The following is a 13,100-nucleotide window of genomic DNA, read 5'->3' on the forward strand; positions in this document are numbered from 1 at the left end:
GAAAGATTCCGTATTTTAACACATCTGTTTTCTCTAGCACATTTTGATGTAGGTAAATAAAAACACATTTCCCTCAATGATATACTCCACAGCACAGATTGAATGTGCTTCAAAAGCAGGTTACCTGGCTCTTCTCTAGCAAAATGGGGTGAGAGGGTTGGGGGTGAAGGGCACAAAAATGAAACACATTTAGTTCTTACCGGTGGCCCTGGTGGGCCCCTGGGTCCCATTGCACCGTCTTTTCCAGTGAAGCCCTATTGTAAAAATGAAAGTAATTACAGTTAGGGAGGTCATGAGCAAGTGAAAAGAAAAGATGCTAAACAAGTTGCTAAAGCTGAAGGCTGAAGAGAAGGATTTATCCCAACATGCTGTTTGGCAGGTAAGCTTTCAATATGAAGGCAAACAGCAAAAGAAAAACAAAAAAAGAAAGAAAAAAAATCTTTTCAATTTAACTTATGCCTTTTACTGAATAATTAATTTCTATGCTTATTCACTTGTATAGTTATAAATAAAACAATTTTAAGAGCCAAACTAATCTGCTCCCAGGAAGGCAGATTCCCTTCATGAAGATTTTTTGTTTTTGTTTTTGCTTTTGTAATAGCATAAAGAAGTCTAAAGGAAGATTTACCCATTCTATGGAAAAGTCAATGTCCACAGGTTGGCCCAGGAAGAATGCAGGTAAGAGGAAAGGAAAGTTGCTGAGAAAAGCAAGTGGTATCATAAAAGATGATATTATGGTGGCAGAGTCTTCCTTTGTCTGCTGGGAATTGGACTCTCAACTTAGAAATTCATTTTTCCCTTTGGTGAATTCTCCACGCCTTCATTCTCTTCCATCATATCAGCACCCTTCACCCCCAACAAAACAGTAAGAATTCCTCCCTATTGCTTTTATCACAGCTTCCAGATATTTTAGCCATATATTTAATAGAATATTTATAATATATACTGGTCAATACATTATGTTCTAAAGCCTAAAATTTTCTTAAGATGGAATCATCAAATTTTATAAGACATTCCTTTACCAAATATGCAAATATTAAGCTCTGCAGTAAATATTTAACATGAATGTTTACTACACATTTAAACTCCCCCTTATCTAAGAATATATATTAAACATAAATAATAAAATTATTTTAACATATGCTCTCAAGTCTTCATACCCTGCCATACATACAGACATACAGAAGTCTGTATGGAAAATCCTGACCACCCAATTAGAAAACTCCCTTCCTCATTCCCTGAGCAATTGTTAGACAGCTAGACAGGACTATTTATGTCTCCACTTCTGGTGAATTTCTTTCTTCCTCTCCCAAAAGAGGCAAAGCTGGACTGGGTACAATGGCTCATGCCTGCAATTGCAGCACTCTGGGAGGCCAAGGCAGGAGGATTACTTAAGCCCAGGAGTTCAAGACCAGCCTGTACAACACAAGGAGACCCTGTCACTAAAAAACAGTGAAAGAAAAAAAAAATAGCCAAGCATGGTGGCACACACCTGTGGTCCCAGCTACTTGGGAGGCTGAGGTGGAAGGATCACTTGAGCCCGAGAGGTCAGGGCTGCAGTGAGCCATGATCACCAGTGCACTCCAGCCTGGGTGACAGAGTGGGACGCTGTTTCAAAAAAAAAACAAAAAACAGAGGCAAAGCTGTCTTAACTGCCCTCCACTCAAAAGAGAGGAAATCCTCAATCCTGATAATAAGCAGTTAATTTTTGTAGTGGTCTGTCTCTCTTCATCACACACAAAGGCCAGAACTGCCTCAGCGTCAGTTCACTAGGCAGGAATAGAGCACATCTCCCCACAGGCTTGATCTCTGGCTCGTGCGCCCGCATTTATATGTTATTTTTTTCTCTCTCTGTACAGTGCCAAATGGCCTTTGCCTGGAATGAGTCATCCTGCTACCCAGTTAGCATTCACTCTCAACAGCAGATCTCTGAAATCCAGCCGAGGATTTCTGAGTCAGGTCATTTTTTAGAGATGTTGCATTCCTCTGTCAGAGATTTTTGTCTCATTTTCTGCAGAGTGTGAAAGTAATCATTTCATCCATATTCTTGGATTTTCACAAAAGTCGACCATTTGGATCTCTTCCCGAATTAAGTATCCACACTTTTTATTAGTGCATTAACTTCACAATAGAAGTTTAAATTATTCTTTCTACTTTTGTTGGAAATATTCCACCTCCCCCCCAAAAAAGACTTTTTTCAGAAACTTTTAGAGATAAGATTTCAGCTGTTTGCTGGAAGATCTAGGCCTAACAAAAAACAGATCCTAAGCCTATCTGATGTAACATTCATATCATTTCTAAGGGCCACTTAAGAAAAAAATTCCCTATAATATTACTTGGACAATTTGAATAAAATTTCTTCCACTCAAGTTTCTCCAACTATATAGGATGCTCTTTTTTATTTTTTATGGTATCATATTTCTAAATAATTAATCCCCCTTTAGTCAGTCTAAGAACTTTCTGATCAACCACTTCCTTTTAAAGGAAACATATTTCTAAATTGGAGTGAAGAAGATTTATTGTGAAGTGCTCAAAAAGGCTACCCATTATGCCATCTGCAGAACTTCTTACCACAATTTTATTTTATTCTTCAATTTTGGTGCAAGCCGCAGCAGTTATTTCCACTTCTACCCATGTGAGGGTGGCTGAGAAGACCGATGACCATTTTCATAGGTACACATGTACAGATACCTGTATATGTGGTTCTTTTGTTACTTTCTAATAGCCCCCAGTACTGTGCCTCATTTCAGAAATCGTCTGTGCTGAAGATGATCTCTGTATCTTGTCTCTCCCTACTTGACCCTGCTAACAAATTCTTCATTCCTCACCACAACTCTTGGCCTTGATCTCTCGTGCTTCCCTCTCTTCACTTCCACTACTGAGTTCAAGTTTTGTTTTGTTTTGTTTTGTTTTGTTTCAGCTGAGATTCCCATACTCAGAGTCTCTCTAACTTTCTAAAATTGTTGATGCCCCACCAGCTATGCATCCTCCTTTTTGCATTAGTGGTCATTTACTAAGCAGTAGGTAGGTACACAGGCTGTGAAGGAAAAGGGAGAACAGTATCCTGAAAAGTTCTCTTGCCCTCATCCCAGGGTGGCCTCACCACAAAGCTGGACACAGACTAGAATTTGAGAATGGAAGAGCACAGTCCCTTCCAGTCCCTTACTTTTCAGGGATGCATTGACGCTGCCTGATGGTGACGTCTGTCTGAGCGCCAGTCCAGAAAGGCAGTGCTGCTGGGAAGTGCACTAGGGACCCCGCAGTGTGTCTGCATGAAGCCCACATTGGGGTGGATGTGATAGGCACAAGGTTTCAGTCGTAGCAGCAGCAAGCAAGTCAGCCCATCGCCACTTTTCAACTGCAATATTCTGGGGTTTATTTTCTAATAAAGAAGACTGACTTGTCACCCTTGTACTCTCACTGTTGTCCTTTATTATAAAATAAGAATTAAAAAAAACCTAACATGCCAGTCTCAAAAGAGTCAGAAGATGTATATATCAGAACTACCTCCACATCCCATATCCCAGAAAATACAGTTTTATCTTTGACCTCTGTCTTATCTCTCCCCTAAACTCAAAAGGAGGCATGGGAACAAATAAAGTTCACTGGCATATCATCTACCATTTTGTATTATCTTAGGGCAAAACTTTGCTCCCTCTGAATGGCCTGCCTCTGCCCAGTGGTGTCTTGGAGGTGTTAAGGCTAATAGATCTATGGTTAGTGATAGCTGTTACAGTACTGGCTTCCTCAGATCCTGCTGCTAGTCATATATTTTAACTTGATTGATTAATCAAAATACAAACTACTCTCAGACTATTTTTGGAACCATAAGATGCTGAAAAGTCATTAGTTCCTTTGTTTTGAGAAACTTAAAATTTTTGTGTTCTTTTTATTAAAGCATTTGTGGTCTCCTGTGGAACCAAATGTTTCACATCATTGATGAATAGAGCATAGAGGTCATGTTCACCATGCTTCTCATTAACTTATCCTAGAGAAGACTGGGCTTCCTGTACTGCTTTCATGCTAAGTCAAAACCATGAAAGCTGCTACCAATAGGAAAAGTCTCTACTAAATACCAGCTGTCTACCCCAACATCAAGGCCTAGAAGTGGTATCTGAGTTATAAAGGTGTAGACAGGATGTCTTGAGTTTGTAGAAAGTGCTATGGGAGTCAAGGCTACCCTCATGGTTACAGAAAAGCTGCCTCATAACTAAGATTTTAATTTTAAGATTTAAAACAATTTGCTGAGATTCTTAAATCTCTTTTTAATCAGTTAAAACTCCTTTTCTGGACTTCTTTTTATGAATATGATACAGTAAGAAATTTTCTGAAAATTAAAATTTCAAAGACTCCCCTAAAGTCCCACCATTTTATTTCAAAGACCTTGAGATTGATCTGATGTTGGGTGGTCCATTGACATTAGCTTTGCAGCTTTCCACAAGATACATGATTTATTACCAGCCTTGCAAACTGGATTTTGAAGGGTTCTTAATTAATAGGCAACCATGTGACATCATTTCCAACATCATTATAGCCTGCCCAAGAAAACTTACTCTATCTCCTGGAGGTCCCATTGGTCCTGGTGGGCCAGGTAACCCTGGGGTTCCCTGCACAGAAGGAAACAAACAAGTGAAACATTATAATATACTTCCTGTGTAGGAGAGAATCCTTGCTCTTTTCCAAAATGTTTTTTTAATTCCGGAGACTCTGAAAAGAAAGTGGAGAACAGAGTCAAGCACATTCCCAAGCATACAGGAGATGCTCAGTCAACGAGCAGATACCTGAATTGAACAGCACCAACTTGAAGGCTAAGACCAGGGTATGAAATGGAAATGAGGTGAAACACATATCCAGGCTTCTGCTTTGCTGCTTAACCTGGGTTCACCTTTTGAGGCACTACAAAGGGAAATTTTCAAGTAACACATGACAGGGGGAAGAAAAGGCAACTTAGAGACCAACTCACTGTTCGGCCTGGAAGTCCCGGCTCTCCAGCATCACCTTTCATCCCTTGGCGACCCTAGAGTGAGCAATGGGAAAACAGTTCTCAGGCATTTCACAGAGATTAAGTTAAAAAGGAAGACATGAGTCACTTACGAAATCTTCATCACTTCATAAATCCAGTGTAAGGGTTCAGAATGAGCACAGAAGGATATTTTTGAAAGGAGATGAATAAACCTTTTTTGAATTAGTGCTCATTTTTTAAACTACAAATGCTGTGTTATAATTTCTACTTATAATGTTATGGGATAATTTTATATAATTATGGGATATTATACTTACCTTAAAAGAATACAGTTTAACATAGGGGATATCTACATTACTTATAAGAAAATGTTTAATGAAGTCAAATAAGTAGCAGTAATTTTTTCTACACAGTTTTATATTATTACATAGTCTATTTACATATCTAAAATAACAGTCACCATAGTGACTGCTATCTTGGTGGCTAACCTTGTTGAATTATCTGAGAAAACATTTGATTTGGCAAAATGTAGAAAAGATTCATTTAACTAAATGTTTATCCACCATTTTCATTTAATACAGAAAGGCTTTGTGCTTACTTGCTCTCCCGGAATAGAGAGTCCATTGGGTCCCTGAGGGCCTGGAGGACCCTGGGGGCCTGGAGGACCTATGTCTCCACGAGGACCAGGGGGTCCCTAAAATATGCAAGAGAGAGACAACCACAAATAATGTAATACTTTTTCAGTGCTGACATTTAGTCAGACACTTGTCATCATAACTCTAAGACATCAATCATATAATCTTTGTAAACATTTCAGAAATCTACATCTATGAATGTATTTATTAATGTAATTTCCTTCTTCCCTTTACTATTGAAAAGTGCAATAAATTCACAAAAGCACTTCCATTTCCATAAAAGTCCTATTAGAAATAGATTTTTTAAATAAAATACATTGCATATAAAACATTCACATATTAATTTTCATAGATTTATATGAGATTAAAAGCTCAAGTTTCACTGGATTTGATTTATTTTAAGCTAGTCCTCATTTCTCTGAGGCTTCAGCTTATTTCTGGGACTAAAGAATATATAAATCAAGCAAGGAAAGAAAAGATGCCCATGGATGAGGTGCCCTGTGCTGAAGCTCTTTTGCGATCTGTCTAGATGGAAAAGGCGCAACCTTGGCCTCAGGCCTGGGTTGGCATTCTAATCTTGCCCTTTCCTAATGGGGTTATTTTATCATTAATTACATTATGACCAAAAACTACATATTGTCTTCATAAAATATTCCCCTGAGAAGCTTGAGTTGTCTTACAAAAAACCAGTGTGGAGCTGGCAGAAGGGGCGGGTGACCCCTTGTGAGCACTCAGCATTTTTTTTTTTCTGAGACTGGTGAAAAAAGAAGCAGCAGAACTGCTCCCAACAGGCTCCAGCTCTCTAGTGGGTCTCTGCTCCCTGTGGGGTGTGGTTACCCCATCTGCTTCCCCATGTTCCGGCCAAGCCCTTAAAGATCTTCTGCAGCTTCCCCATGTGTAATTGTTACAGCTATGACATGCATCCTATGCATTTCTTTCTCTGGCTTGTCTAATCCATCATTGTGACATCCAGAGATAAGACAGAGGTAATTACATTACCTGAGGCACACTAAACCTGAGCTGACTTGCTCAAGATCACATACCCACTTTGTGAAAATTTGAACAATCAGATTTCAGCATATAGATGAAAATTTAAATGCACTCTAAAATATACTTACAATTGCCCCACTGATACCTCTTTCACCTCTGGGACCTTTAGCACCAGGCCCTCCCTAAAATACATAGAGCACATATTAGTGTGAACATAGGAAAGTAGGAAGAAGTTGATATAAAAAAGTGCTTCAAGAAAAAGTGCAATCTCCAGACAATTAATATTCTACAGTTGCTTGCAAAATATTGAAGCAAATATTTCATGTCATACTAATACATAAAGCAAGAGAATTTCAAAACTTTGTACATTCTGAGTGTCTTATTTTTAAAATTATATTTCAAATTTCAAATTTTCATTTCAAAATCTGAGGTTTATTGGGAAAAGCAAACATACTACTTGTATACAATAAAGAGAAAAATGAGCTTTGGATTTATGTGAATTACATTCCTCAGGGAAAATGATGGGCAAAAAGAAGAATATCTTCAATCTCTCAGAATATTAGAACATGTACTTAACAGGAATTCAGAAACAACTGAACAAAGAGGAAATAAATATCACAGTGACATCCAAGCATGTTACTTCACAACGACAGGGGAAAAAATCCCAACATCTCAAAAACATCTAAGTCACATCCAGAATATAATTTCATGATTATAAATATAAATCACTGTTAATAGAAAAAAAGAATGGTAATTCCAGTGACATTTTGATTCTATATATGAGGAGTTGCTTTGTAATTAACCTAAAATCAGTCTACATTATTTGCTGGGACCCAAGGATAGTAAGTTTTGGTGTTCTGTGAATCCCCGAGCTCTTCCTATGTTAATTACATATTTTCTTAAAAGAAGCCAATGGAGATTAGAGCTATCCTCAAAACTGGCCCAGATCAGATAGTGGATTGACTAAATCAAGGGGTTTCACATTGATCAATGAACTCTATCACTGCAGTCTTCAATGTTTTGCCTTGCACTTTCTTGGCCGTCCCTCCCAACCAATGAATAAATCTGGTCACAGTCTTCTCACTCAAGTTATTCCAAACCCAGAGTTTATGCTATCACATGTGTTAATTATCCTCTCTCTATGTGATTCTCATGATACGTCTGCTACATAAGGTGCACATGTTCTAGGTTCTCAACAAGTTGTTCTTGAGTCAGCCTCTCAACTATGGCTTTGTACCAAACACTTAAGAAGCTTTCAGGAGACGTAAGGAATTTTCAGTCATGTAATTACAGATGGAAATCCAGCTTCACATCTTTAAGAAAAAGCTCCTGAAGACTAGCCAATATTATCGTTCTTGCATGGCTGAAGAAATATGTCAAATGCCAGAATCAGATATTCTTCCTGATCTACTCCATTTCAGATGTCTAAATATACTAAAAAGATGGTCTGCGATTTAGCTTGCTCTAGAAAACCTGGATGGATTGAAGCATTTTATTGACTCTATACTGGCAAATAGATAATCACTCTAAAGATTTCAAAGGAAAAACCAGAGGAACTATTTCAATTTCCTTACTGCAGGGCCTGGAGGTCCTGGAGGTCCAACGCTGTCCTGTGTACACGTGCAAGAATTTGGAAAAGCAGGGCATTTTGCCTCATCTCTCTGCAATTTTGAAAAGAATATTTACCTTTAAATTTAGAGGAAAAAATGACTTCCCATCCCCACCCCCACTTACATGCACAAGGAAGTCTGTTTCCCAACTTAAAGAAATAATTTTACTTATCATTATAAATAGTCTTATGTTGAAACTTGCTGTGCTCTTTTATGTCTTTATTTTAGGCATTACATTAGGAAACCTCACTGACAAAGAAATGTTTACGCGACCACTGAGACCTCTGGTAATTTAATCCAATTTCCTCTAATCCGGTGTTAGAGACTTGTTGTGTATCTCAAATATCAATTCCCATTTGGAAAAAAAAATAATCCAAAATTCTGTCCTCTTTCTTCATTAGCCACATTGTTTTGTCCCTCACTTCATTCAGGTCTCTGCTTAAATCTCCCCTTATCACTGAAGGCTACCATCACTGTCTATCCCTTTGACCTGATTTGTTATGCATCCTAGGATTTTCACTCAATAATATAGTATATATGTCATTGTTAATTCGTTCTCTCCCAGTGCCTTTCACTGGAATACTCACTTTTTACTGGCTTAAAACAAGCACACAGATTGGTGCCCGGCTTATAATAGGTGCTCAATCAATATTTGCTGAATAAACAATGCACACCCTTCCTGTGGATGTATGTAGGTCTTTGCTGGTCAAAAGTTTCAAATCCATCACCAACATTCAACATTGTAACTATTACCACCTATACAGATACTACTAAAGAAAGGCCATCATCTCAAAAAGAAATACTATCGTTATTTCTACCATCTAAAAAACCTTAGTTATCCAGAAAGGTGCTGGCTTGTTCTGCAAAATGCTGATATTTTACAAGCAATAAGAGGGCTTTACAGTAAGTGGGCTTATCAAACACATTAACTCAGCAGGACTTTTCTATTAGGGAGAATTTCCAGATACAGTCTGTGCATTCCCAGTTTGTGAGGGAGGGATCGCACAGGCGCTGGCTTTTCTGTAGTAGCTGGTGAGCACCCACACGTTGCGTGTCTTTTAGCTCCATTCTGAAGATGCAACTGCGGAGTGCTACTTCCTCTCTCAGGCACAAGGGTTCATTCCTGGGAAACTGTTAAAGCCATGACAGAATTCAATTCTGTTTTACTTACCCTAGAGGGAATATCACAGCATCTGTCTCTACTGGTCCACACTGGGCTGCAGACAATGTCAAAACTCTGGATTTGGAACTGCAAACAACCAACAGCAACATCAGCTAAAAATGCATGAAAAACATTTTATATTGGCATTTCCACATTGTAACCATTGCCAACTTCTCACACAGACTCTGTCAAGGGTGCGAGCCATTGAGAGCAATGTGATCCTTACTTCATGAGGAAAGAACATAAAAACATATCCCTATGAGAAAGAGATAGAAAAGTGAAACATGTATGTAGATTCCCACTCCTGATTCACTACTTTAGCCAAAATGCAATGTTTGAACATACGCCTATGAGAAAGAGATAGAAAAGTGAAATGTGTATGTGAGATTCCCACTCTTGATTCACTTCTTTGGCTGAAATGCAGTATTTGAGTTTTGTTTCATTTGTTTGTTGTGTGCTTTCTTTTTTTTTTTTTTTTTTTTTTTTTTGAGACAGAGTCCCACTCTGTTGCCCAGGCTGGAGTACAGTGGTGGGATCCTGGCTTACTGCAACATCTGCCTCCCAAGTTCAAAAGCTTTTCATGCCTCAGCCTCCTGAGTAGCTGGGATTACAGGTGTGCACCACCATGCCCGGGTAATTTTTTTGTATTTTTTAATAGAGGCGAGATTTTACCATGTTGGCCAGGCTTGTCTTGAATTCCCAGACTCAAGTGATCCACCCAAAGTGCTAGGACTACAGGCGTGAGCCACACGGTGCCCAGCCTTGTGTTATTTTTTAAGAGAATATTAATTTCTATAATTAAATGAATTTGAAGCCTACACACATTTAAATCAAAGTTGTGTTTTGTTTTTTGTTTTGTTTTGTTTTGAGGTGGAGTCTCACTGTTGCCCAGGCTGGAGTACAGTGGTGTGATCTTGGCTCACTGCAACCTCTGCCTCCTGGGTTCAAGAGATTCTCCTGCCTCAGCCTCCCAATTAGCTGGCATTACAGGCGCCCACCACCACACCTGGCTAATTTTTGTTTTTTTAGTAGAGACGGGGTCTTACCATGTTGGCCAAGCTGGTCTCAAACTCCTGACCTCAAATGATCCACCTGCCTCGGCCTCCCAAAGTGCTGGGATTACAGGCATGAGCCACCATGCCCAGCCTAAATCAAGCTTTACGAGCCCACCCTTATAGAAAAGTAACATTAAAGTAAATTAAAGAAACAATTCTTCACTTATTCTACAGCTGATGCTCTTCTTTTTAGAAACTATTACCAAGGGGTTGACCAATAACTTTTCTGATATCCTCAACTATTTCAAGATAGCATATATCTTATATCTTTCTATAGTTGAAAAATAAACTACTTTTGATAAAAAGTAAAAAGTTGTTTACACAATGTTATTCTTTTAAAAATGTGATGTAATTGTTATACTTAAATGTCAGATTCAATATACAACAGAAGGTTTGGATTTTAATCAAAATTATATTACATTTGAACCAATTGTTTCTATATTGTGGAGTAAAAATTTTCCTTTTGAATCTAGAAGAAAATCCTGTCCATGAAAGAAAGCTAAATTAAATAAATAAAGCAATTTTTAAAATAATAATTACAGAAGCAAAACAGGTTAGCTTTGCTTTTAGGACAATAGGTCTATTGACTGACATTGACTGATTGATTGATTGAGACAGGGTCTCAGTCTGTCACCCAGGCTGGAGTGTAGTGATGCCATCATAGTTCTCTGCAGCTGCAAATTCCTGGGCTCTAGCAATCTTCCCACCTCAGCCTCCCAAGTTGCTAGGAATACAGGCACACGCCACCACATTCAGCTGATTTTTTTTTTTTTCCTTTTTATAGAGACAGGGTCTCACTATGTTGCCTAGGCTAATCTTGAACTCCTGGCCTTAAGTGATTCTCCTTCCTTGGCCTCTGAAAATGCTGGGATTATAGGCACGAGCAATGGTGCCTGGCTTTGAATGACATTTAATATGAATTTAATTAGCTTGGTATGATGACAACTTTAGATTTAAATTTTCCCTGCTAGATAGCATTGCAAATGGGGTTATCACTCTCTGCCTCAAACCTGAGATGGTGAAAGTTGTGAGTAATGGGGTCAGCTGGCTGCCCTATTCCACTGATCCTTTTGAGACAGACAGCCGAATGGCTCCTCTGTGAGCAAATGCGGGCTCTGGTGAAAGTTGCAACTAGTGTCCCCAAATGCTTGATATCCTGATTGCACAAATCTGTATTAACAATTATTGCTGAAGAACAAAATAGGAACGATTTTCTGTTTCACTGGGTATGCTGGCAACTCTTTGTGTGGTATTCTCCAATTTGATCCTGTTTCAAGATGACCGCATGGTGTTCCCTGGTGCCTTGACATCTTATTTTGTTTCTAGTAAGTAGTTAAAGCACATTATTATGTTCTGTGGACATATTTTCTCAATGTACTTCTTCCAATGTTTTGATCTGACCAAGAAATTTGACAACTTAAAACTCACTGAGAAAAACAGAATAAAATAAAACTCACGGAGTTGTTTAGAAAATGCCATTTCAATCTCAACACAAGGTACCAAGAAAAATAAAAATGTGTTACTCACTGCGGCTGATTTCCTTTCCCCTTTAAGGAGTTTTCCAAGAATTTCATAACCATCAGTTGTTATATTTCCAGCTTCCTTGATGTCTTTTTCTATAATTTCATAGCAGTCAACGTAAATCTTAACACTTTTTGGAGTCACCACAATATGAACCTAAAAAGATAATTTGTTTCCATTATAAAATTTCTACACTAAAATATTAGCTGACTCTGCATAGTTCCGGTCAGATGTTTTTTTACTTTTTTAAGCTATTTTCATTCTAAATCAAAAGTCTTACTCTAAAAATCCAAGAACAGTTGGCAATGTCGATGAAATCATTCACTGATAATATGAAATTAGACAAGCCACTTAACCTCTGGTCTCAGTTTCCTACATGCACATACACATGCATAATTCCTTGTTTTCCCATTATCTACTCTTACTGAGATGACCAGAGAGGATGTAGTAGATGAAATGACTTTGTAAGCTATAAGGAGCTATCCAAATAGAGGTTAATAAATCATGTATATATTATTATATTCACTACAAAGAAATTTCAGATGTCTTCCACTAATTTTGCTAAATTCATCTTTCAGTTTGTTGTTCCCCAATCTCAGGCAGAAATAATCTGCATACCATATAGATATCTCATACAGTAAAGAAGTAGCACATGTCTTCTATAGGGATTCAACTCTGGACATCAACACAATTCAGGATTCAATTTCCTTTTAAGGAAAGAAGTTTATATTGATTTATTTTTCATTTGCTACTGAAGACACACAGAATGTTAGCAACTCCATTAGTATAGATAATTAATAAAATGTTTGTATTTCAACAATGTAAAGAATGGTCCTGGGTAATCCCTGTCTGTATAGTTATGCTCAGAGTTTCTACTTATCACAGCACAAATACTCAAGTAAGCCCTTGATGATGACTTTGAAAAGTTTGGCAGCAAATTAAAAGGAACAGAAATTCCCTTAAATGTTCTCAGTCAATAAGCATAAGAATAACTTCTAAAGTATTTTTTAAACTAAATATTTTTCCCACATGGAATCAGCACCAAAACATAAGTTTACTGCATCTGTGATAAATATAAATTACATATTGCTTTTATATAAAAGTAATACATAGGTTATTAAAAATAAAGTTTAAATGCCCCCAGGACAATCAACTAATACTGAA

General features: G+C 37.8%; 1 protein-coding gene across 4 annotated transcripts in view; it reads right to left on the minus strand.

Annotated features, from left to right (window-relative positions):
- Nucleotides 1-13,100, minus strand: part of COL12A1 (collagen type XII alpha 1 chain) — a 122,523-nt gene that overhangs the window by 12,346 nt on the left and 97,077 nt on the right. For all 4 annotated transcript variants that reach the window (XM_030929307.1, XM_030929309.1, XM_030929305.1 and 1 more), the window contains 8 exons: nt 11,943-12,092; nt 9,370-9,447; nt 8,163-8,249; nt 6,717-6,770; nt 5,562-5,657; nt 4,964-5,017; nt 4,554-4,607; nt 201-254 (listed from right to left, as the gene is read on the minus strand). In XM_030929307.1, coding sequence (XP_030785167.1) covers nt 201-254; nt 4,554-4,607; nt 4,964-5,017; nt 5,562-5,657; nt 6,717-6,770; nt 8,163-8,249; nt 9,370-9,447; nt 11,943-12,092 — 627 coding nt within the window. The remainder of the gene's footprint in view (nt 1-200; nt 255-4,553; nt 4,608-4,963; nt 5,018-5,561; nt 5,658-6,716; nt 6,771-8,162; nt 8,250-9,369; nt 9,448-11,942; nt 12,093-13,100) is intronic.

This window comes from Rhinopithecus roxellana, chromosome 4 (genome assembly GCF_007565055.1).
Source record: "Rhinopithecus roxellana isolate Shanxi Qingling chromosome 4, ASM756505v1, whole genome shotgun sequence".
Lineage (NCBI taxonomy): Eukaryota > Metazoa > Chordata > Mammalia > Primates > Cercopithecidae > Rhinopithecus > Rhinopithecus roxellana.